At 35.7% G+C, this 26,991-nt stretch overlaps 1 protein-coding gene and 1 pseudogene across 1 annotated transcript; both read left to right on the top strand.

Moving 5' to 3' along the window:
• The first annotated feature begins 5,052 nt into the window (after positions 1-5,052).
• On the top strand, positions 5,053-6,018 carry LOC113893462 (annotated as a pseudogene).
• A 4,266-nt stretch (positions 6,019-10,284) lies between these two features.
• On the top strand, positions 10,285-11,286 carry LOC113893461 (olfactory receptor 9K2-like). Its single transcript, XM_027543443.1, has one exon. It carries the CDS (start codon positions 10,315-10,317, stop codon positions 11,284-11,286), a length of 972 nt encoding a protein of 323 aa, XP_027399244.1. The 5' UTR covers positions 10,285-10,314.
• Positions 11,287-26,991: the final 15,705 nt, after the last annotated feature.

The following is a 26,991-nucleotide window of genomic DNA, read 5'->3' as shown; positions in this document are numbered from 1 at the left end:
AAAGAAGAAAAATCTCAAATAAGCAATCTTATTTATAAAACAACTTGAGAAAAGAATAAATTAAAAGACAATCAAAAAAAAAAAAAAAAGACAATCAGACTACAAAGTGGGTAGTAAGCAAAAACATGATCATAGAAGAAATAAATAAAATAGAGACTAAAAAAAAATGGAAAAGACTAATGAGGCAAATATCTGATATTAAAAAAGATAACAAAATTGATAAGCTTTTAGCTAGACTCATCAGAAAAAAAGAGAGAGAACCCAAATATATAAAATCATAAATAAAAGTGAAGTTACAACCAGCACAACAGAAACACAAATTATAAAACAATACTGAGAAAAACTATATGCCAATAAAATGGACAGTTTAAAAGAAAAGGACAGATTCCTAGAAATGCATAATCCCCTAAGACTGAATCAAGAAGAAACAGAAAGTGTGAACAGACTGATTGCCAGTAAATACATTTAATCAGTAATAGTAGCCTCCCAACAAACAGAATTCCAACAATCAGCTTCACAGGTGAATGCTACCAAACATTTCAAGGAGAGTTAACACCTATCTTTATCAAACTATTCCTAAAATTCACAGAGTGTAGCTTTCTTGAAAAACTGGAAAATACAACTGTCATATGACCCAGCAATCCCACTACTGAGCATACACACTGAGGAAACCAGAATTGAAAGAGACACGTATACCCCAATGTTCATCACAGCACTGTTTATAATAGCCAGGACATGGAAGCAACCTAGATATCCATCAGCAGATGAATAGATAAGAAAGCTGTGGTACATATACACAAATGGAGTATTATTCAGCCATTAAAAAGAATACATTTGAATCAGTTCTAATGAGGTGGATGAAACTGAGCCTATTATACAGAGTGAAGTAAGCCAGAAAGAAAAACACCAATACAGTATACTAACACATATATATGGAATTTAGAAAGATGGTAATGATAACCCTGTATGCGAGACAGCAAAAGAGACACAGATGTATCCAACAGTCTTTAGGACTCTGTGGGAGAGGGCGAGGGTGGGATGATTTGGGAGAATGGCATTCAAACATGTATATTTATCATATATGAAATGAATCACCAGTCCAGGTTCGATGCATGAGGCACGGTGCTCGGGGCTGGTGCACTGGGATGACCCAGAGGGATGGGATGGGGAGGGAGGTGGGAGTGGGGTTCAGGATCGGGAACACATGTACACCCGTGGTGGATTCATGTCAATGTATGGCAAAACCAGTACAATATTGTAAGGTAATTAGCCTCCAATTAAACTAAATAAAGTTATACTCAAAAAAAACAAACAAAAATTGAAGAGGAAGGAACAGCTTTCAAACTCATTCTATGTGGCCAACATCACCCTGATGACAAAACCAGACAGGACACCACGACCAAACAAAAGGCCAGCATCATGTTTAATATAAATGCAAAGTCCTCAACAAGATATTAACAAAAAAATTTTGAACAATATATTAAAAGTATCATACACCATCTTCAAGTGGGGTATATCCCCAGCATGCAAGTATGTGTCAGTACCAACAATTCAGTCAATGTCATCACCTCCTAGCTAATTAAAAATAAAAGCTATATGATCATCTCAGTAGATGCACAAAAGCTTTTAACAAGATTTAACATTCATTATGACTAAAATGATCAACAACGAGGGTCTAAAAGGACTATATCTCAACATAATAAAGGTCATATATTCCAAGCCCCCAGCCAACCTCATACCTAACATTGAAAAGCTGAAAATGCTTCCTCTAAAATTAGAAATTAGACAAGGATGATAAAACAAAGGAAAAAGAATCTGAATTGGAAAGAAATAAAGAAAACTGTCAATGTTTACAAAAAAATATACTATATAGAGAAACTGATATAGATGCCATCAAAAATCTATTAGAAATAATATATGAATCAATAAAGTTGCACGATAAAAAAATTATATGCAGAAATCTGTGTAGCATAGTGTTTCTATATACTAAGAGCAAACTACTAGAAAGAGAAAGTAATAAAAATTCAACTTAAATTGCATTCAGAAAATAAAGTACCTACACTTAAATCTCATTAAAGAGGTAAAAGATCTGAACTTGGAAAACTAGAAGATGCTGATCAAAGAATTTGAAGACATCGCAAACAAATGGAAAGATATGCCATGCTCGTGGATTGGAAGAATTAATATTATTAAAATGACAATACTAGGCAAGGCGATCTACAGATTCAATCCAATCTCTATTAAAATGCCAATGGCATATTTGGACAGAACTGCAACAAGTAATGCTAAAATTTGTATGGAAACACAAAAGATCCCAAGTAGCTGAAACATTCTTGTGAAAGACGGGTAAAACTGAAAGTATTGTGATCCTTTATTTCAAATTATACTACAATGCTAAGTAATCAAAACACTGTGGTACTGGCACAAAAATATACACATAGATCAGTGGAACAGAATAGAGAGTCCAGAAGTAAGTCCAGGATTATACATCAATTAATCCACAATAAAGGAGGAAGAATACACAATGAGGAAAGACAGGCTCTTCAATGTATGGTGTTGAGAAACCTAGATAGATACATACAAAAGAATCAAACTGGTGTACTTTCTCATACCATGTACAAAAGTAAACTCAAAATGGATAAAAATGTAAATGTAAACTCTGAAACCACAAAACTCTTAGATGAAAATATAGGTAGTAAACTCTTTGACATCAGTCTCGGCAATGTATATATTTTGAGGAGAAAGGATCTGTCTCTTCTGGCAAGGGAAACAGAAGCAAAAATAAACAAATGGGACTACATCAACCGAAAACCTTTGCAGATGAAGGAATCTTTGAACAAAAATGAAAAGGCAGCCGACTGAGTAGGGGAAAATATTTGCAAACAATATATCTTATAAAGGTTAATATTCAAAATATGCCAAAAAATACCACATACAACTCAACTTCAAAAACAAAAGTAACCAAACAAAAAAGAAGCAAAAAGCAATCTGATTAAAAGCAAGCAGTGGATCTTAATATCCAGTTTTCACAAAGATGTATGATTGTCAACAGGCCTTAACTAACCTTAATTAGTATTCTCCTTTTTAAAATATCTAAACTACTTTCTCTTCCTCTACTGGTTAAACTTTTACTAATACTGTATTATAATAAAAAGAAGACCTGGTCCCACATCATTTTGCTGTCTATACAGTTATAAAACCCAGATAAAATCTAAAAATGCTTTTTTTTTTTTACTTTAGACAGTTATTTTCTAAAAATAAAATTAAATTATAAACATATTTAGGAAAAATGGCATTCTTAGAAAATTAGGCTTGTTAAGAAGTACACTATGACTGTGACTTTAATGTAGTCTTTCAGTCACCATGTAGTTTTGAAAGAATTTTCAAATATAGATCCTGATCTTAAACTATTTTTACAAAGGATTTTTTAAATGTATTGAATACTATCATATCTTCCAATATATTCTCTAACTGTTTTGTATTTAAATATAGGAATACATAGAATTGTCACCCAATATCTCACTTTGAATTTGTGATTTAGTGGGCATTTGTCATATCATGAAATATACCTACATTAAGAAGCATAGATAATTACAAACTGAAGTGCGATTATTTTTTAATCATAACTATAATTTACTACATAACTTAAAATATTTACTTATATAAAACTTTCCGCATATGCAAACTTTTAAATCTCTTTTCTATACTTACTGATATGTACGTTGAAATAATACCATAAAGTTTTTCTTTGTCAGTAAAGAAACTAAAGTCCAGAAATATTTCCCAAAGGATATACACAACTATAGAAGGAAAAGTTCCTTGTATTTGGACTATTAATACAGTGTACCTGAGGTTATTTCAGTCCTTATGGACAACAGCACTGAAGTCTACACTTATGTCTCCATAATTGACTTCATGATTACCCCTCTCTCAGTGGAATCCCTCATAGAGGATGAGTAAAAGCTCAATGCTAAAATACTCTTGAAAAAGGTATCAGAGATTTAAAAATAACTGAGGGCATTAAAAACACCACTTTTGATTCACTAGCTCATGATCACAGATCATAGACACAAGATTGCTATGATCTTTAAATATCCATAGTTACCCAGTTATCCTTACTTTAAGACATATCAGGTACACTAGAATTCAGGAAAGGGATTTTCTTTATGTATATCACTGAAGTTTACTTTCTCAGTCTAAAGTGTGAGATCTCTTGAATTGATGCAGCCTTGGTAGAAATTTGTTCATTGCGGTATAAGGACTGGAATATTCACCAGCTTCTCTCTTTGCTTTTAAAGAGAGGGCCAAATAATTACAACATTTTTTAAAATTTAATGACTATTAATGCAAGTTCAACATTTGTAATGAAGCAATTAAAATTCATGTATTTGGGAGAATGACTTTGATATGAGAAAAGGAACGTATGTTTAGAAGCAGAGTTAGAAAACTTTATCTACTTAGTGATTTTTGATTTTACTTAACATACCAGTATTGTCTAATCACATTTTTTCAAAGATGGCTCCAATTAACAATGGAAACTAAATATATTGAGGTAAAATAAAATAAACATATTTCAAATATTTTTAATACTGTCATGTAATGACACAAATACTGACTTAGCTATCATAATGGCTATAAACACTACCATAGAGATTCCATGCAATATGCTTATTTTAGATAAGATGTAATACTCCTAATTTGGATAAGATAATTTTTAACAATAAATATAGCAAGAATAGAAATTCAGAATGTGAATAATCTTAGACAATAAAATATGCTAATTTCTTGCAGAAATCCTTGCCAATGTATGATTTAAATAAAATAACCATATAACTTCTTTCATTGTCTAATAGAATAACAATTCCTGAAGTTTAGTAATATCTAAATCCAAATTCATGCATTTTATTGACGTTAAAGTAGTTTTGTATACCTTTTCTCATTAAGAAGTAAATAATGTATAGCTACATATAAGAGCATATTAACGAATTGATGACTCAGTCGCAATTTCATTTCTTTTGCCTTTTGCCTTTCACCTCTCAGCATTTGTCTGCCATGGGTGACAGGGGAACAAGCAACTACTCAGAAGTGACTGACTTCATTCTTGTCGGCTTCAGGGTCCGCTCAGAACTTCACATTCTCCTCTTCCTGCTATTTCTGCTTATCTACACCATGATCCTTCTAGGAAATGTTGGCATGATGGTCATTATTATGACTGACCCCTGGCTGAACACACCAATGTATTTTTTCCTTGGAAACCTCTCCCTCATTGATCTCTTCTATTCTTCTGTTATTGCACCCAAGGCTATGAGCAACTTCTGGTCTGAGAGCAAGTCCATCTCATTTGCAGGCTGTATTAGCCAGTTCTTTCTCTTTGCTCTCTTCATTGTGACTGAAGGATTTCTCCTAGCAGTCATGGCTTATGACCACTTCATTGCCATCTGCAACCCACTCCTCTACACTGTCCAGATGTCAACACATCTCTGTGTTCAGTTAGTGGCTGGTTCCTATTTTTTTGGCTGCATCAGCTCAGTTCTTCAAACCAGCATGACATTTACTTAATCTTTTGTGCATCTCGAACCATTGACCATTTTTACTGTGATGACCATCCACTTCAGAAGATTTCTTGTTCTGATCTCTATACTCATAAGTTGGTTTCTTTTTTCTTGTACAGCATTATCATTTTGCCTACCATAATTGTCATTATTGTGTGTATATATATATATATATATATATATATATAGTATCCACAGTTGTAAAATATGCTCCACTGAGGTGCAAAAGAAAGCCTTCTCCACTTGCAGCTCTCACCTAAGAGTCGTGAGTGTACTCTGTGGTGTTGTATTTTTTATGTATCTCACTCGTGATACATTTCCTGAGCTCAGTAAAGTGGTTTCCTTATGTTACACCCTAGTCACTCCTATGTTGAACCCTTTGATTTACTCTCTGAGGAACAAAGATGTCAAAGAAGCTCTGAGAAAGAGCCTAGAGAAAAGATACTTAATTCTACTTTTACAGTGATGTAAATGAAAGTCCTGGGAATTATAACAACTTGGGGAAGCAACTGACTAAAAAGTTGTACCCATTGATCTTAGAAATATTTAATCATAAAGTTTTCATTTATTAGAATTCCATGTACTTACAGCTAAAAAGTACATGGACTATGGTTTGCCTGTTTTGATTCAAGACTGGAATGACTTTCTCTATGCTTCATCTTCAATTTTCTTGCATTAGTAACATGTTTTATGTGGATATAAATGTACTTGGTAGAGGTAGCACAAGGTAATGTAATAAGCAAATGAAATATTATATTTACTGAAGAAATCTTTGTGAACTATTTGTGAGAGAATCTCTCTGCAGTGCACAGTCTGAGGGATGACATGTAAGTAACTCTTAATTGCCCAGAGGCTAATGAATTTATTTCATGGTTTCTCTGACATGTTATTATATCTCCACATCATTTGAATATTGATTAATCTGATAAATTAGTTTTTATATCCTTCCTTTTTACAAGAAAACAGTAATAAAATAAATGAGTAAATTTAATATTTTGCTATATGTGCCTTAGTGAGAATTCTTTTATCAATCCAATATTTATTGAATTTTGATGGACTCTTTGCCCTATAAAAATTCCTAGGCATAAGTAATTTCTCTACTTGAGGTCACAGTAATTGAGGGGAAAATATCTGACTAGAGAGCTAACATGCCATATGTTAAACCCAGTCATAAAAGCAAATATAGAAATATGTATAGAGTGCAGTCTTTAAAGATGAGTCATCTAAATGATCAAGGAAAATTTCAAAGTTTCCTGAAATTTAGGTCTTGATTTAAATGCACAAGAGAGGGAATAAGAGAAACCTAGAAGGCAATTCATGGAACTCATACAAACCTATATAACAAGACAAGGAAAATTTCTTTTATTCTGCAGGCAGCAGGAAGCACTGTGGATTTTTAAAAGGATATATTGTGTTCAAACTTGTATTTTAGAAAAATTGCATTTTAACTTTCTGTAGCTAAATATTCATGGAAGAAGAGAATCACAAAAAGCCTCTGATTATCCAAATGAGAGGTTATGATTGTTTTAATGACAGCAGTCTTACATGAGACAGTGAAGAGAGGGAATATCTTTTAAACCATGGATAAACTAAGCTGAATATTGGGGTGGTTAATAAAATGAGGTCTCGTGGAAGTGAAAATTATTTCAATGTTTAAGAATCTCTCACTGGGAAAATGCGGCCTCATAAAATAAAGAAGAAATTACGATTAATAATATTTAACCATTAAGAGTTTGGAGAAGGAAATGGCAATCCTCTCCAGTGCTATTGCCTGAATGAGCCCATGGACAGAGGAGCCTGGTGGGTTACAGTCCATGGGGTCGCAAAGAGTCAGACACGACTGAGCGACTTCACTTCACTTCACTTCAACCATTAAGAGTTAAGAAAATACTATCAGAAATCAGATTGAGCTTTCAAATTCTGCTTTTGCCTATGTGTTCCAAGGTCAACAGTCTTGACTTTGCAGAAACTCTTGTTTCTCAGTTTAATATAACTAACTAAACATATGAGGTACCATTTCACGCCAGTCAGAATGGCTATGATCCAAAAGTCTACAAGTAATAAATGCTGGAGAGGATGTGGAGAAAAGGGAACCCTCTTACACTGTTGGTGGGAATACAAACTAGTACAGCCACTATGGAGAAAAGCGTGGAGATTCCTCAAAAAAACTGGAAATAGAACTGCCTTATGATCCAGCAATCCCACTGCTGGGCATACACACTGAGGAAACCAGAATTGAAAGAGACACGTGTACCCCAATGTTCATCACAGCACTGTTTATAATAGCCAGGACATGGAAGCAACCTAGATGTCCATCAGCAGATGAATGGATAAGAAAGCTATGGTACATATACACAATGGAGTATTACTCAGCCATTAAAACGAATATATTTGAATCAGTTCTAATGAGGTGGATGAAACTGGAGCCTATTATACAAAGTAAGCCAGAAAGAAAAACACCAATACAGTATACTAACGCATATATATGGAATTTAGAAAGATGGTAACGATAAACCTGTATACAAGACAGCAAAAGAGACACTGATGTATAGAACAGTCTTTTGGACTCTGTGGGAGAGGGAGAGGGTGAGATTATTTGGGAGAATGGCATTGAAATATGTATAATGTTATATATGAAATGAGTCGCCAGTCCAGGTTTGATGCACAATACTGGATGCTTGGGGCTGGTGCACTGGGACGACCCAGCAGGATGGTATGGGGAGGGAGGAGGGAGGAGGGTTCAGGATGGGGAACACATGTATGCATGTGGCTGATTCATTTCGATATATGGCAGAACCAATACAATATTTTAAAGTTTAAAAATAAAATTAAAAAAAAAGAAAAAAAATAATAAAATATCCAATTGACCTTCTCTTCCTAAACTGATGAAGCTCTTACTAATACTGAATTACAAAAAAAGAGAAGCTCTGGCCCCACATCATTTTTGCTATCTATACACTTTAAAAACCCAGATAAATTCTAAACATAATTTTTAATTTAAAAACTGGTTTTTAAAAAATAATATTAAAATTAACTGATAAAAATATTTTAGAAAAATGACATTCTTATCAAGTTGGGCTTACTAAATAGAGTAGTATGTCTCTGATGTTAATGTAGTCTCAGTCACACTGCAGTTTTAAAGGAATTTTTAAATAGAGATCCTAATCTCATAAGCATTTTTGCTAAAGATATAAAGTTACTTGTATGAATGTTATCTTTCCCTTCAGTATATTTTTTAACTGTTTGGTATTTAAATATAGGAGAACAACATTAGCAACCATAATCTGTCTTTGATTTTGTGATTTAGACAGCATTTGTCATATCCTGAAACATAGCTATATCAAGATATATAGGTAATAATTTCAAGTGAATTTTTCTCTTTTCCCCTTGTTTTTGACTATTATTAGACTATTTGTTTGTACCTAAGGTTACTTCAGTCCTCGTGGACAACAGCCCAAGAGTCTTCACTTATGGCACCATAATTGACATTACGATTACTCCTCTCCCAATGGAATCCATCACAGAAGATGAGCAAAAATTCAATGCTGAAATATCCTGAGGAAGGTTTCACAGGCATTAAACAACTAACACCATCATAAACACCACTACCCATACTCAAGTTCATGATCATGGACTCTGGACGATGCAAGTTACTATGGTCTTTAAATATCCGTGGTTACCCAAGTATATTTATCTTAAAACACCTAAGGTGTAACAGAATTCAGGAAAGGGATTTCCATTTATGTATATCAGTGAAGTTTACTTACATTATCTAAACCGTGAGATCACTTGAATTGATGGAGCCTTGGTAGAAAGTCATTCACTGCAGTGTAAGGATTGGAATATTCACTACCTTCTTTCTCTGCCTCAAAAAGAAGTTTAAATGACTGTGATATTTGTTAAATGAGTGTTAATGGAAATGAAATATTTTTAAAGAGGCAATAAAAATGTATATATTGGGAGAATGGCTTTGACCTGAGAAAAGGAAAATATTTGAAAATTCCATTAGAGAACTTTATCTTCACTTAGTGAATTTTGGATGTTTTCAATTATGCCAATAATGTCTATTTTATTCTATTTTCAAAGTTGGCCTACATAAATAAGGAAAATGAAACATATTGAGCTAAATAAGGTAAAAGTATTTTCAATTTATTTACTACTGTCATGTAATGAATCAAACACTAACTTCGTATGAGGGCTGTAAACACTATCATATAACTATCATATAGATTACATTGGAGAAGGAAATGGCAACCCACTCCAGTGTTCTTGCCTGAAGAATCCCATGGATGGGGGAGCCTGGTAGGAGGCCGTCTATGGGATCGCACAGAGTCAGACATGACTGAAGTGACTTAGCAGCAGTAGCATAGATTACATGAGATACTTTTATTTTAGATAATGTGCAGACTACAATTTTAGATGAAGAAAGCATCTAGCTATAAACATTTTAAGGATAGAAATTTAGAATGTAAGTGATTTTAGGCAATAAAATAGGCTAATTTCTTGCAGAAACCCCTGCCAATTATGATTTAACTAAAATAACCAAAGGATATCTTTCCCTGCTTAATAGAATAACAGTTTAAGAAGCCTAATGACATCTACTTCAAATTCCAGCATATTCCTGACATTAAAATTGTTTTGTATGCAATATCTTATTAAGCAGTAAGTAATTTAATTCTACATTTAAGAAAGTATTAATAGCACTAGAGTCAAAGCCACAGTTTCATTTATTTTGCCTTGTGCCTCTCAGCAGATTTCTGCCATGGGTGACAGGGAAACAAGCAACCACTCAGAAGTGACTGACTTCATTCTTGTCGGCTTCAAGGTCCACCCAGAGTTCCACATCCTCCTCTTCCTGTTTTTTCTGCTTGTCTATGCCATGATCCTTCTAGGGAATGTTGGCATGATGGTCATTATTATAACTGATCCCCGGCTGAACACACCAATGTATTTCTTCCTAGGCAACCTGTCCTTCGTTGATCTCTTCTATTCATCTGTTATTGCACCCAAGGCTATGAGCAACTTCTGGTCTGAGAGCAAGTCCATCTCCTATGCAGGCTGTGTGACCCAGCTGTTTCTCTTTGACCTCTTCATTGTTTCCGAGGGATTTCTCCTGGCAGTCATGGCTTATGATCGCTTCATTGCCATCTGCAACCCACTCCTCTATTCTGTCCAAATGTCAACACATCTCTGTGTTCAATTTGTGGCTGGTTCCTATTTTTTTGGCTGTATCAGCTCAGTTCTTCAGACCATCATGACATTTACTTTATCCTTTTGTGCTTCTCGGAACATTGACCATTTTTACTGTGATGAGCGTCCACTTCTGAGGATTTCTTGTTCTGATCTCTACATTCCTAATATGGTATCCTTTTTCCTATGCACCATTATCATTTTGCCTACCATAATTGTCATTATTGTGTCTTATATATATATTGTATCCACAGTTCTAAAAATACGCTCCACTGAGGGGCGAAAGAAAGTCTTCTCCACTTGCAGCTCTCACCTGGGAGTCGTGAGTGTACTGTATGGTGCCATCATCTTTATGTATGTCATCCCTGACAGATTTCCTGAGCTGAGTAAAGTGGCCTCCTTGTGTTACACCCTGGTCACTCCCATGTTGAATCCTTTGATTTACTCTCTGAGAAACAAAGATGTCAAAGAAGCTCTGAGGAAGATCCTGGGGAAAAACCTATTTTTATTTATTTCTATATTAACTGAAAATAGAATTAAGTAAATGTAATATTCTGAAAGTGCTGAGCTTTATAATAACTTAGAGAAGCACTGATTCAAATCTTGAGACTTCATTTGTTTGAATCCCATATATTAAGAATATATACTTTGGAAGATGTATTTGGACCTAATCAGAATACATACATCAGGAAGATGGACTCTATTTTGTCTGGCTGTTGATTTGGAATGGAATGACTTTCTCTGTACTTCCTTTTGGATAATGATAATGGTTTCCATGTAATTTGTTTTTAAGACATATATATTCCAACTTCTGACTCTTTGAGGCTGTTGTTTGGAATATATTTTTTATCTGGAATCAGTATCATATGTTATGTGTGTGTGTACATATATATATATATATATATATATGTACACACACACTTGGTAGAGGTAACACAGTCTGATGTATTAAGAAAGATAGAACAAAATACCAGATTTACTAAAGAAATCTTTGTGAATATCTACTGAGAGAATCAGATACTCAGCAGTACACAGTCTCAAGTGTGAAATGTAAGTAACTCTTAATTGTCCAGAGGCTAACCAAGTGGCACATTTATCTAATGGTTTCTTGGCTGAATCATTATTATTTCTCCCCTTCATTTGAATAAACTGATAAACTGATAAATAAAACTGATAAATTGTTTTTTAAAATTATACCTTTTCACAAGGAAACTGTAATACAAATAAACAACAGTAAATATAATTCATATTTTGTTATATATGCCTTAGTGAGTATTCATTCATCAAATTAACACTTATTGAAGTTTTATATACACTGTGCCCTATAAAAATTCTCAATTTTAAATGATTTCTGTACTTGAGCTCAAACTAATTGATGGAAAAAATAGCTAAATAGAAAGCTATTAATAACATGTCATATGGTAAACCCAGTGAATAAAGTGAGTGAAAGTTGCTCAGTCATGTCCAAATCTTTGCAACTCTATGGGCAGTCCATGGAATTCTCTAGGCCAGGATACTGGAGTGGGTAGCCCTTTCCTTCTCCACGGGATCTTCCCAACCCAGGGATTGAAACCAGGTCTTCCGCATTGTAGGCAGATTCTTTACCACCTGAGCCACAAGGCTAGAAATTACAAAGACAGAGCAGCTTCTACAGATGAGTAATATAAATTATCAGGGAAAACTTCATAAGTACATTTGTAAACATAAATGAACTTGAGCAAGGTGAAATAGAAAAGTTTCTGGGCAAAGGCAATTAAATAATGATATGTTAAACTTCCAAAAATTTAATTCCTGATATTAATGTAAAAGAGAGGGAGTGAGATTTAAGACTTAAAAGGAAATTCGTGGAAATTGTGCACATCTATATAAGAAGACAAGGAGGTTGGCTTATTTTCTGCAGACCACAGGGAAGCACTAGGGATTTTTCTTTAAAGAATATATTGTATTCAAATTGACATTTTAGAAAAATCACGTGGGTAACTTGTGGTAGATAAATATTCATAGAAGAAGATAATCACTGTCTGATGACAGTGGAGAGAGGGAATACCTTTAAAATTACAGATAAACTAAACTGAATATTAATTAATGGTGATAAAGTTAAAAAAAGCTAGAAGTGAGTAATAACTTCTAATGTTTGAGCATCTCTGGGGAAATACCGCCTAAAAAAATGAGAAGAAAAGTATGAGTAATAACAGTTAGTCATTAAGAATTAATAAAATAAAGTCAGGTCAGACTGAGCTTTCTCATCCTGGTTTGCCTATGTGCTTGATAGTCAACTGTCTTGACTTTACAGAAACTCTTATTTCTCAGTTGAATAAAAGAATACTAAGGTCCAGTGAGCAAAGAACCTGTGCCTGGGATTTAGGTGAGGTGAAACTAAAAAGAATTATGAATTTCCTGAAGGCTTGTTCCATTATAGGACTCAGCGTGTTGCATGAAAGATTCTGTATTTACAAGCAAAAGAGTGATAGTAAAACATGCCTAAATAAATTGAAGACCACATTTATCTAAAACATTATTACTACTTTAATCTCATCTTGTGGCATCCCAGTACATTTATAATTATAGCTGATTGTAGAGTCATAACTAGCTAATTTTACTAAATGGGAGTGTTCATGGTATTTACTCCTCTCTAAGCTGCTGCTACACTAACAACAATAATATTTAAAAATTTAGCCTCTTTTTAATATTCCATTTTGAATATAAGAAATATCTAAATAAATTGTTTGTTAAAATAATAAATATATAATTATTATGAATAAGCAAAACTAAACTTTCCATTTTATTGTGCGGCTTCCTATTTTTCAGGTAAAGATGAAATTTTTTCAAAAAAAAATATGTTTCTTTTTTTATTTTATTTTATTTTTAAACTTTACAATATTGTATTAGTTTTGCCAATCAATGCTCAAAAATATAAATTCTTGGATCTAAAGAAGACCTGCACATTATTTTTTTAAACACTTTATTGAGGAATAATTGGTTTGAAATATACAGTATGTATTTAAAGTGAACAACTCTGTGAGTTTTGTGGCCAATGAAATCACCACCACATCAAGATACAGAATATTTCCTTCATTTCCAAATGGTTGATTAGGCCTCTTTTCAGACCATTCTTCCCTCCAAACCCATCTCCAGATAACCAGTGATCTGGAAGGTATGTATAGAATCATACACCATGTCATCTTTTCTCTCAGGCTTCCTGACTGTGTAAAATGATTTTGAGATTTCTTCATTTTATTATGTATAAATAACCCATTCTTTTTATTGCTGAGTAATTTTCCATTGTACATATATTCCAAATTTTGTTTATGCACTCTTAAACAAATGGGAAATTAATGTTTGATCAGCTTTTAGATATTGCGAATACAGCTGATATGTGTTCATATGTGTTTGCCTAGTTTGTTTTCCTTATTTTGCTGATTTTTGAAGCTTGAGATTCTGAGATCTCATAATAAATACATTTGATTTTAAGAGACTACCATGGAAATATCTGAAAATAAAGAACAAACAAAAAAATATTTACTAAACAAAATCCACTAAATCTCAGTAAGACTGAGAATCTATGACATTTGAGCAAGAACCCACTTCTTCCCTGCCCTCTCTCGTCCCAGCAGAGCTGAAAGTGCACTCAGGCAAGTACAGGCAGGGACATAGAGATCCCTCTGACCCTGGGTCACAGCCAAAGGCTACCATGTGTCCTTGATTGTTGTTGTTGCAAACATTACTTGTCCCCTCCAGCTCCACATTGAACAAGGTCTATTCAATGCAAGGGTAGCTAAACATATGATGATCTCTACCCAGCCCCCATTCAAAAGCTCTACCCTAAGAATGCCAGGCCAAGAGTACTGGGCCCCAGTTCCACTGCTTCCATTCTCTTAAAGGACAGAAGTTTTATGCTAAGAACACCATAGGCTAGTGGCCTCACTAAGAAACCTTCTCCTAAAGCAGGAGTGTCATTCTAAGCAAACTGGACCAGTGTGCCTGCTTGTTTCAGAACAGATGAACGCAGGTTTTACCTAGAAAGAAAGTTGTACCATGATAGTGGAGGCCTCCACAGCTCTCTCCACTTGGACTGACTTTATTTAGAAAAACGTGTAGGCAATTCAAGCTTAAGGGAACTCCAAAACTTAAAAATATTTGATACAAGCAATTAAGAAGAGACTAGTGGTCCCATGAGAGTGAAAAGCTACCTGTAGACCAACCACAAGGCTATCTGGTGCACAGGGCCTTACTCAGTAAGTTCAGTTCAGTTTAGTTGCACTGTGTGATTCTTTGCAACCCCATGACCTGCAGCACACCAGGCCTCTCTGTCCATCACCAAACTCCCGGAGTCCACCCAAAACCATGTCCATTGAGGCGGTGACACCATTCAATCATCTCATCCTCTGACATTCCCTTCTCCTCCTGCCTTCAGTCCTTCCCAGAATCAGGGTCTTTTCAAATGAGTCAGCTCTTTGCATCAGGGGGCCAAAGTATTGGAGTTTCAGCTTCAACATCAGTCCTTCCAATGAACACCCAAGACTGATCTCCTTTAGGATGGACTGGTGGATCTCCTTGCAGTCCAAGAGACTCTCAAGAGTCTTCTCCAATACCACAGTTCAAAAGTATCAATTCTTCGGTGCTCAGCTTTCTTCATAGTCCAAATCTCACATCCATACATGACCACTGGAAAAAACATAGCTTTGACTAGAAGGACCTTTGGTGACAAAGTAATGTCTCTGCTTTTTAATATGCTGTCTAGGTTGGTCATAACTTTGCTTCCAAGGAGTAAGCCTCTTTTAATTTCATAGCTGCAATCACCATCTGCAGTGATTTTGGAGCCCAGAGAAATAAACTCAGCCACTGTTTCCCAATCTATTTGTCATGAAGTGACAGGACCAGATGCCGTAATCTTAGTTTTCTGAATGTTGAGCTTTTGGCCAATTTTTTCACTCTCCTCTTTCACTTTCATCATGAGGCTCGTTAGTTCTTCACTTTCTGCCAGAAGGGTGGAGTCATGTGTATATCTAAGGTTATTTATATTTCTCCTGGCAATCCTGATTCCAGCTTGTGCTTCCTCCAGCCCAGCATATGTCATGACGTACTCTGCATCAGTACAGTCAGTTCACTTTCAGTCGTGTCCAACTCTTTGCAACCCCATAAATAGCAGCACGATAGGGGTCCCTGTTCATCTCCAACTCACGGAGTTCACTCAAACACACGTCCATCGAGTCAGTGATGCCATCCAGCCATCTCATCCTCTGTCCTCCCCTTCTTCTCCTGCCCCCAATCCCTCCCAGCACCAGAGTCTTTCCAGTGAGTCAGTTCTTCGCATGAGGTGGCCAAAGTACTGGAGTTTCAGCCTTAGCATCATTCTTTCCAAAGAAATCCCAGAGCTGATCTCCTTCAGAATGGACTGGTTGGATCTCCTTGCAGTCTAAGAGACTCTCAAGAGTCTTCTCTAACACCACAGTTGAAGTACTCTGCATATAAATAAATAAATAAATAAATAAATAAATAAACCAGGTGACAACATACAGCCCTGATGTACTCCTTTTCCTATTGGAACCAGTCTGTTGTTCCATATCCAGTTCTAACTGTTGCTTCCTGACCTGCATACAGATTTCTCAAGAGGCAGGTCAGGTGGTCTGGTATTTCCACCTCTTTCAGAATTTTCCACAGTTTATTGTGATCCACACAGTCAAAGGCTTTGGCATAGTCAATAAAGCAGAAATAGATGTTTTTCTGGAACACTCTTGATCTAACTATGTGCTGATGGTTGCAGTTGCACTCCCAACCTGCTTGTTTTCTGCCCTGAGGTGATCCAGCCCTCAGGTCTACAGGCTCTATGGTCAGACTGATGGCAAACTCTAAGAGGGTTTACACCAAAGGGGACCTTTCCAGACATCTGCTGCCAGTCCCACCATCCAGGTGGTGAGTCCCTGCTGACTCACGCCTCCTCAGGACACCCTCCAACAAAAGCAGGTAGTTCGGTCAGTTTCCTGTGGAGTCACTGCTCCTTTCTTCTGAGCCTTGGTGCACAAGGTTTTGTTTGTTCGATTAATCTGAATTCTCTGTTTGCCCTAGTCTTGTGGAAGTTTTGTAACCAAATCTTGCAGGCCTTCAAGGTCAGATTCCCTGGGGATTCCTAGTCCTTTTGTCAGGTCCCCAGGTTGGGAAGCCTGATGTGGGGTTCTGAACCTACACAACAGAAGGAGAACTTCTTTGGTATTATTGTTCTCCAGTCTGTGGGTCACTGACCCAGTAGGTTTGGGATTTGATTTTATCATGATTGTGCCCCTCCTGCTGTCTCACTGTGGCTTCTTCTTTGTCTTTGGATGTGGAGTATCTTTTTTTAGTGGGTTCCAGCATCCTCCTGGCAATGGTTGTTCAGCAACTTGTTGTGATTTTAGTGTTCTCACAGGAGGAGATGAGTGCACATCCTTCTACTCTGTCATCTTGAACTGGAAGCTGCCTAAATCTTTTTGAATTATGGTTTTCTGTGGGGTGACTTTGAAGTAACATAGGTATTAGCAAGATCAGACTGTCATAGCTGCATCTGTGATTGCAAGGCATGAGAAAAGGTGGTATTAAAGTATCACAGAAGCCTGGCAATCTCTTCAAGACTGAGAACCATGGTGAGGTTTGCCCACTAGATGCTAGAACCAAAATAAGAAACAATCCAAGAAGCATACTGAAAGAGAAAGAAATACCTTCTCTTCTTACATCCTCACTTCTGCCCTTATACTGTTAAAGCAGCCATGGACAAAAGGTAAATGAATGAGGGCAAGATTTGCTCTAGAGGCTATAGTTGTTTGATCACTACTCTAGAATATACAAAGACTCCACAACAAGTATGTTGGGAAATAAGAAACCATTTCTTTCAGTGCAAATTTGGCATAATGCATTCTGTTACTTTCCTTATGTAATGAGTTTTTTATTTTGCCTTCATGTTCTGAAAACAGAACATGTTTTTCCTGGATATACTGTTTTCATTTGGTCTTCCATTGTCCCGTCTTTTAGCACTTTAAGGATAGTATTCTATTGTCTTCAGTTTTGAATTTATCTGACCAAAATCTATGCTTTACATTTTGCTTGATAATATATATATTTTTTTCTTTTTGTTGCTTTGATACTATTTTTCATCCATTTTCAGAAATTTTATCCTCCTGTCCCTTTATTCCATTTTCTTTCTGTTCCTTTTACTTGGGTTTTTGTGAATTTTCTTGTATCTCTGTGTTTAGAGTTGCTATCCACTTTCCAATAAAATTTGACCATTATAGTTTCTACTATTTTTCTAATCAGCTCCTTTCTAATTACTTTTGTAATATTTTCTCAGTTATCATTGAATGTCTGTTAGGTGTTTTTATTTTGTTTGTTTGTTTTTTTTAACTCTATGATTGTGTTTGATTTGTTTCAATTGCTTTGTATTCATGTTTAAATTTTTCTTGAATTGTTTCCTTTTTCTCATGAATTACAGTCATTTGCTGCTTGTTGTACAGTATCTACATACGGTTGGTTCATTTAATTTCTACAAAGTTTAGATTTTCTCATGGAAGACAGATCTTATAGTAATTACTTGCTCATGAGTAGATGAGGAAGCATCTTAAGTTCTGTATTTTTCAATGTTACCTGAATTTTATATTTGTAGTATAAGCACATATTTCAGTGAGAATGTATTCTTCTTTGTATATTGAAGTGCATTAGTTGTTAATATTGTGGTTATGTCTTTTGAAGCTAAATTATTGATGGGAGTTGTGGCAAAGATGACAGAATAGGACCTTACCTTGAGCCTACCTCCTCCCATAGACACACCAAAGTTGCAACCACTTACAAAGCAGATATCTATATAAATAACATAAGGACTGTCAAAAAAAAATTTCGCATCTAAAGACCTGAAGCAGGAACAACAGTGAGGTGGATAGGAGAGGCAGAGACACAATATAGTCAGGACTGACACCTCTGGGTTAGCAACCCACAAATGGAAGGAGTATCATATGTAGACATCCTTCCCAATGAACACACAGCTGTTCAACATCCCCACATTAGGCTTCTGAGTAAAGGAGGGCCTGCATAGGGAAGATAAGCCCTCAGAAAATCTAGCTTTGACAGCCTGCAAGCTTTCTATTCAGAACTGCTGGAAGGCTGTACGAAACAGAAACTTCACTCTTTAACTGTGCATACAAAATGTCACACACTCTAAGTCCCAGTACACAAGCAGTAATTTGAAAGAGGCATGGGTCAGACCCACCTGATCATCTTGGAGAGCCTCCTGGATAGGCTGAAGGCAACTGAGACTCCCCCTTGGAAAGGGAACACTGGAAGTAGCCATTTGGAAGTACCAATTTTGAGGAGCTCTTTCTACTGTGATGACATCAGCCTACCAAGTGTATTTTTGGAAACTTAAACCTATCAGTATGGAGGACATACCCACCCATGCTCACTTGCAGCAGGTCAGTTTCAGCCCAAACTCCATTGAGCTGTGCAGACAGCAAATCAGGGACCCATTGCCACTCCCAGGAGGCCAACACCAGCCTGACTGTCCCTTGGCTAAGCAGACAGCTGCATGAGGACCTGGCCCTACTCTCCAGTGGGCCAGTAGCAGCACTACCCACCACCCCTGGCTACTCAACCAATCATGAGGATGGGATCCCTTACCCTCCAGTGGGTTCAAAGCAAATGTACAACGCATAGCCACATAGCCAACTCGGCTGGAGTCCAACTCCACCTGCCAGCATGCCTAATATACTAACTGCTATCATTACAGAAGGGTACATGCATCCCATATTAGGGCAACACTGGGGCCTATGCCTCTGATGACCAAATGAGAGAATGATTCTGGACCTCTTTGGATGTTTCCTACACAAAGTCACTTCTCCAAGATTGAAAACTATAACTGATGTACATAGGAAAATACATAGAGAACTGGGCAAAATAAGGAGACATAAAAATCCACTCCAGATGATGAAATAAGACAAAACCTCAGAAAAAGAACTAAACGGAGAGGAGATAATCAATCTACTCAATAGAGAGTTGAAGGTAATGATCTAAAAATGCTCATGGAACTCAGAAAGAGAATGAATAAAAACAATAAGGATTTCAGCAAAGTTAGAAACTATAAGTAAAAATCAAACAGAACTGAAGAATACAATAGCTGAAATAAAATCCACACCAGAGGAATTATCAGTAGATTAGATCAGAGTAATGGATCAGTGCTCTGAAAGACAGGTCACTGGTAATTACACATGATGACCATAAAAAGGAAAATTTTTTTATTTAAAATAATCTAAGAGACTTTGGGGATGACATCAAGTATGCCAACATTCACACTATAGAGATAACAGAAGGAAAAGAGATAAAAGAACAGAAAAGTTATATGAAGAAATAGTGGCTAAAAACCTCCCTACCTCAGGAAGGAAACAGACCCCTAGGTCCAGGAAGTATAGCAATTCAAGTTAGATTAACTCATAGATCCACATCAAGACACATTATCATTAAAGTATCAACTATTAAAGATAATGAGAGAATGTTAAAAGCAGCAAGACAACAACAAATAGTTACAGTCAAAGAAACTTGCAGAAGACTATCAGATGACTTTTTTAGTAGAAAATATGCAGGCCAGAAATGAGTAGCAAGGGTGATGCATTCAAAGTGATGAAAGGAAAAACCTGCAACTAATACTCTACCCAGCAATGTAATTATTCAGATTTCAAGAAGAGATAAAGATTTTTCCAGGCAAATAAAAGCTAAAATGGTTAAGAAGTATTATATTGGCTTTATAAGCAATGGTAAAGGAACTTTAAGAAGGGGGAAAAAAGACCACAACAAAAATGGGAAAAATATGAATGAGAAATATCATTGGTAAAAAAAAAAAAAATATATATATATATATATATATATATATATATGTAGTGGATCAATGATTTATAAAGTTATAAGAAGGTTAAAAGACAAAAGCAGTAAAAATATTTTATACTCACAATATGTGATAAGGATAGCCAAAGCAAAAAGATATGAAATATGGTGTCAAAACCATTAAAGGTAGGACATGGATTTAAAATGTAAGGCTGCTAGAATGCAAAAGAATCCACCTGCCAATGAAGAACATACTGGAGATTTGTTTTCAGTCCCTGAGCTGGGAAGATCCCGTGGAGTGGGAAAAAGCAACATACTCCAGAATTCTTGTCTGGAAAATTCCATGGACAGAGGAACCTTGTGAGCTACAGCCCTTGGGTGTCAAAGACTTGAACACAACTGAGCGCTGAGCACACATACATGCACATTCAAACTTAAGAGATCATCCACTTAAACATATGTATAGAAAGAAAGAATGATAGATAGATAATGCTCAGTTGCTAAATTTTGTCTGACTCTTTGTAACCCCATGCACTGTAGCCTACCAAGCTCCTCTGTTCATGAGATTTTCCAGGCAGGAATACTGGAGTGAGTTGCCATTTCCTCCTCCAAAGGATCTTCCTGGCAAAAAGACTGAACCCATGTCCCCTGTGTTCAATGTCTCCTGCATTAGCAGGCAGATTCTTTACCCTTAGCCATCTGGGAAGTCAGAGAGATAGATGTTGATATTTATATATATTATATATATATATATATATATGTCATCATTCTATATATTGTAACCTATATATGCCATCTTCAAGCAGTCTTTATCCCCAGCATGTAAGGACATATACATATTAACAATTCAGTCAATGTGGTCACCTCTTAACTAATTGAAAATAAATGTTATCTGATCATCTCAATAGATGCACAAAATCTTTTGCAAGGTTAAACATCCATTCATGATAAAAATGCTGAAAAATGAGAGTCTAGAGGGACTATATCTCAAGATATTAAATATAACATATGCAGAAATTTCATCCAAAAACTGCAGAATATACACTCTTTTCAAGTGGACACAGAAAATTCTTCAGGATAAATCACATACTAGGCCACAAAGCAAGTCTCAGTAAAATTAGGAAGACTGAAATCATAACAAACATCTTTTCTGACCACAGAGATGTGATACTAAAAATCAAGTATAATAAAATAGCTGCAGAAAAGCTTGAGAGACAAAAACATGTGGAGATGAAATAATTTGCTGTAAAATAAATGGGAGGTCATTGCAAAAATCAATGAAGAAATCAAAATAACTGGAGACAATTGAAAGTGAAAAACAATGATCCAAATTGTAGGAAGCATCAAAAGAAGTTCTAAGAGAGAAGATTTATACTGGCATAATTCTACCTCTAGAAAGAAGAAAAATCTCAAATAAGCAATTTATGTATAAAACAACTTGAGAAAAGAATAAATTAAAAGACAATGAGACTACAAAGTGAGTACTAAGAAAGAACAATGATCATAGAGGAAATAAATAAAATAGAGACTAAAAAAAAAAGGAAAACTAATGAAGCAAATATCTGATGTTCAGAAAAATAAGAAAATTGATAAGCTTTTAGCTAGACTCATCAGAAAAAAAGAGAGAGAACCCAAATATATAAAATCATAAATAAAAGTGAAGTTACAACCAACACAACAGAAACACAAATTATAAAACATTACTGAGAAAAACTGTACGCCAATAAAATGGACAATTTAAAAGAAAAGGACAGATTCGTAGAAATGCATAATCTCCTAAGACTGAATAAAGAAGAAATAGAAAACGTGAACAGACTGACTGCCAGTAAATAAATTTAATCAGTAATAGTAGTCTCCCAACAGAATTCCAACGAACAAACAGCTTCACAGGTGAATACTACCAAACATTTCAAGGAGAGTTAACACCTATCCTTCTCAAACTATTCCAAAAATTAACAGTATGGAGATTTCTTTTAAAAACTGGAAAATAGAACTGTCATATGACCCAGAAATCCCACTACTGGGCAACACACCGAGGAAACCAGAATTGAAAGAGACACGTGTACCCCAATATTCATCACAGCACTGTTTATAATAGTCAGGACATGGAAGCATCCTAGATGTCCATCAGCAGACGAATGGGTAAGAAAGCTGTGCTACATAAATTGAGTATTACTCAGCCATTAAAAAGAATACATTTGAATCAGTACTAACGAGGTGGATGAAACTGGAGCCCATTATACAGAGTGAAGTAAGCCAGAAAGAAAAACACCAATACAGTATACTAATGCATATATATGGAATTTAGAAAGATGGCCATGATAACCCTGTATGCGAGACAGCAAAAGAGATACAGATGTATAGAACAGTCTTTTGGACTCTGTGGGAGAGGGAGGGGCTGGAATTATTTGGGAGAGTGCCATTGAAACATGTATATTTATCATATATGAAATGAATCGCCAGTCCAGGTTCGATGCATGAGACAGGGTGCTCGGGGCTGATGCACTGGGATGACCCAAAGGGATGGGATGGGAAGGATGTTGGAGGGGTGTTCAGGATGGGGAACACATGTACACCCGTGGTGGATTCATGTCAATGTATGGCAAAACCACTTCAATATTGTAAAGTAATTAGCCTCCAAAACAAATAAATAAATTTATATTCAAAAAAACAAACGAAAATTGAAGAGGAAGGAACAGCTTTTAAACTCATTCTATGAGGCCAACATCACCCTGATGACAAAACCAGACAGGACACCACAAGCAAACAAAAGGCTAGCATCATGTTTAACATAAATGCAAAGTCCTCAACAAGATATTAACAAAAATTTTTTGAACAATATATTAAAAGTATCATACACCATAGTCAAGTGGGATATATCCCCAGCATGCAAGTATGTGTCAGTACCAACAACTCAGTCAATGTCATCACCTCCTAGCTAATTAAAAATAAAAGCTATATGATCATCTCAGTAGATGCACAAAAGCTTTAACAAGATTTAACATCCACTATGATGAAAATGATCAACAATAAGGGTCTAGAAGGACTATATCTCAACATAATAAAGGTCATATATTAAAAGCCCACAGCCAACCTTATACCTAACATTGAAAAGTTGAAAATGCTTCCTTTAAAATTAGAAATTAGACAAGGATGATAAAACAGAAGAAAAGAAAAAGAATCTGTAATGGAAAGAAAGAAAGAAAACTGTCAATGTTTATAAAAAATGTACTACATAGAGAAAATCATAAAGATGGCATCAAAAATCTATTAGAAATAATACATGAATCCGTAAAGTTGCTGGATAAAAAAAATTACATGCAGAAATCTGTATAGCATAGTGTTTCTATATACTAGCAGTTTCTATAACTACCAGAAAGAGAAAGTAATAAAAATTCAATTTACAATTGCATCAGAAAATAAAGTACTACACTTAAATCTCGTTAAAGAGGTAAAAGATCTGAACTCAGAAAACTAGAAGATCTGATCAAAGAAATTGAAGACATTGCAAACATTTGAAAAGATATACCATGCTCATGGATTGGAAGAATTAATATTATTAAAATGACAATACTATGCAAGGCAATCTACAGATTCAATCCAATCTCTATTAAAATACCAAAGGCATATTTGGACAGAACTGCAACAAATAATTCTAAAATTTGTATGGAAGCACAAATGATCCCAAATAGTCAAAACATTCTTATGAAAGATGGGCAAAACTGAAAGTATTGTGATCCTTTATTTCAAATTATACTACAATGCTAAGTAATCAAAACACTATGGTACTGGCACAAAAATATACACATAGATCAGTGGAACAGAATAGAGAGTCCAGAAGTAAGTCTAGGATTATACATCAATTAATCTACAATAAAGGAGGAAGAATACACAATGGGGAAAGTGGCTCTTCAATATATGGTGTTGAGAAACCTAGATAGATACATGCAAAAGAATCAAACTGGTGTACTTTCTCATACCCTGTACAAAAGTAAACTCAAAATGGATAAAAATATAAATGTAAGCTCTGAAACCACAAAACTCTTAGAGGAAAACACAGGCAGTAAACACTTTGACATCAGTCTCAGCAATGTATATATTTTGAGGAGGAAGGATCTGTCTCTTCTGGCAAGGGAAACAGAAGCAAAAATAAACAAATGGGACTACGTCAACCGAAAACCTTTGCAGATGAAGGACTCTTTGAACAAAATGAAAAGGCAAGCCGACTGCATAGAAGAAAATATTTGCAAACAATACATTTTATAAGAGGTTTATATTCAAAATATGCCAAAAAACCCACATACAATTCAAGTTCAAAAACAAAAATAAACAAACAAACAAAAAGAAGCAAAAAGCAATCAGATTAAAAGCAGGCAGAGGATCTGAATATCCATTTTTCGCAAAGACATATGATTGTCAACAGGCCTTAATTAACCTTAATTAGTATTCTCCTTTTTAAAGTATCTAAACTGCTTTCTCTTCCTCTACTGGTTAAACTTTTACTAATACTGTATTATAATAAAAGAAGACCTGGTCCCACATCATTTTGCTGTTTATACACTTATAAAACCCAGATAAAGTACAAAAATGCTTTTTTTTTAAATTTAGACAGTTATTTTCTAAAAATAAAATTCAAATACAAACATATTTAGGAAAAATGGCATTCTTAGAAAATTAGGCTTGTTAAGTAGCATACTATGACTGTGACTTTAATGTAGTCTTTCAGTCACCATGTAGTTTTGAAAGGATTTTCAAATACAGATTCTGATCTTAAACTATTTTTACAAAGGATTTTTTTTAATGTATTGAGTACTATCATACCTTCCATTATATTATCTAACTGTTTTGTATTTAAATATAGAAATACATAGAATTATCAACCATTATCTCACTTTGAATTTGTGATAGTGGGCATTTGCCATATCATGAAATATACCTACATTAAGAAGCATCAGTTCAGTTCAGTTCAGTCACTCAGTTGTATCCGACTCTGTGACCCCCTGAATCGCAGCACTCCAGTCCTCACTGTCCATCACCAACTCCCAGTGTTCACTCAGACTCACGTCCATTGAGTCAGTGATGCCATCCAGCCATCTCATCCTCTGTCGTCCCCTTCTCCTCCTGCCCCCAATCCCTCCCAGCATCAGAGTCCTTTCCAATGAGTCAACTCTTTGCATGAGGTGGCCAAAGTATTGGAGTTTCAGCTTTAGCATCATTCATTCAGAAGAAATCCCAGGGTTGATCTCCTTCAGAATGGACTGGTTGGATCTCCTTGCAGTCCAAGGGACTCTCAAGAGTCTTCTCCAACACCACAGTTCAAAAGCATGCATTCTTCGGCACTCAGCCTTCTTCACAGTCCAACTCTCACATCCATACATGACCACAGGAAAACCATAGCATTGACTAGATGGATTTTGTTGGCAAAGTAATGTCTCTGCTTTTGAATATGCTATCTAGGTTGGTCATAACTTTCCTTTCAAGGAGTAAGTGTCTTTTACTATCATGGCTGCAGTCAGCATCTGCAGTGATTTTGGAGCCCCAAAAAATAAAGTCTTACACTGTTTCCACTGTTTCCCCATCTATTTCCCATGAAGTGATGGGACCAGATGCCATGATCTTCGTTTTCTGAATGTTGAGCTTTAAGCAAACTTTTTCACTCTCCACTTTCACCTTCATCAAGAGGCTTTTCAGTTCCTCTTCACTTTCTGCCATTAGGGTGGTGTCATCTGCATATCTGAGGTTACTGATATTTCTCCTGGAAATCTTGATTCCAGCTTGTGTTTCTTCCAGTCCAGGTTTCTTATGATGTACTCTGAATATAAGTTAAATAAGCAGGGTGACAATATACAGCCTTGACGTACTCCTTTTCCTATTTGGAACCAGTCTGTTGTTCCATGTCCAGTTCTAACTGTTGCTTCCTGACCTGCATACAGATTTCTCAAGAGGCAGGTCAGGTGGTCTGGTATTCCCATCTCTTTCAGAATTTTCCACAGTTTATTGTGATCCCCACAGTCAAAGGCATTGGCATAGTCAATAAAGCAGAAATTGATGTTTTTCTGGAACTCTCTTACTTTTTCCATGATCCAGCGGCTGTTGGCAATTTGATGTCTGGTTCGTCTGCCTTTTCTAAAACCAGCTTTGTTGGGAAGTGCAGCACAAAATATCCTTGCAGGAGAAGGTCTTTGGGAAAATGGCAGGGGGCCAGAAGTACCCAGGCTTTGCGGTAGCTGAAAAACATCTCCTGCTTTTAGCTATGCTCGGCGCCAAGATTTAATAATATTAAAGATGTTGCTTGAGAAAATGGGTCATGGGATAAACACCTGGGTCTTTTAGAATGCGCTGTCCTTGAAATATCTTTTACTGATTATGTCTTAACCCCATGCGTGCTCTGCTGGCCATGTACTCTATGCTCTTT

Source organism: Bos indicus x Bos taurus, chromosome 5 (genome assembly GCF_003369695.1).
Source record: "Bos indicus x Bos taurus breed Angus x Brahman F1 hybrid chromosome 5, Bos_hybrid_MaternalHap_v2.0, whole genome shotgun sequence".
NCBI lineage: Eukaryota > Metazoa > Chordata > Mammalia > Artiodactyla > Bovidae > Bos > Bos indicus x Bos taurus.
The sequence above is the reverse complement of the archived record's forward strand: the minus strand, read 5'-3'. Positions and strand labels throughout refer to the sequence as shown.

Excerpts from the sequence above, each read along its gene's own strand:
- LOC113893461 (XM_027543443.1), top strand. The coding sequence starts at position 10,315 with ATGGGTGACAGGGAAACAAGCAACCACTCAGAAGTGACTGACTTCATT.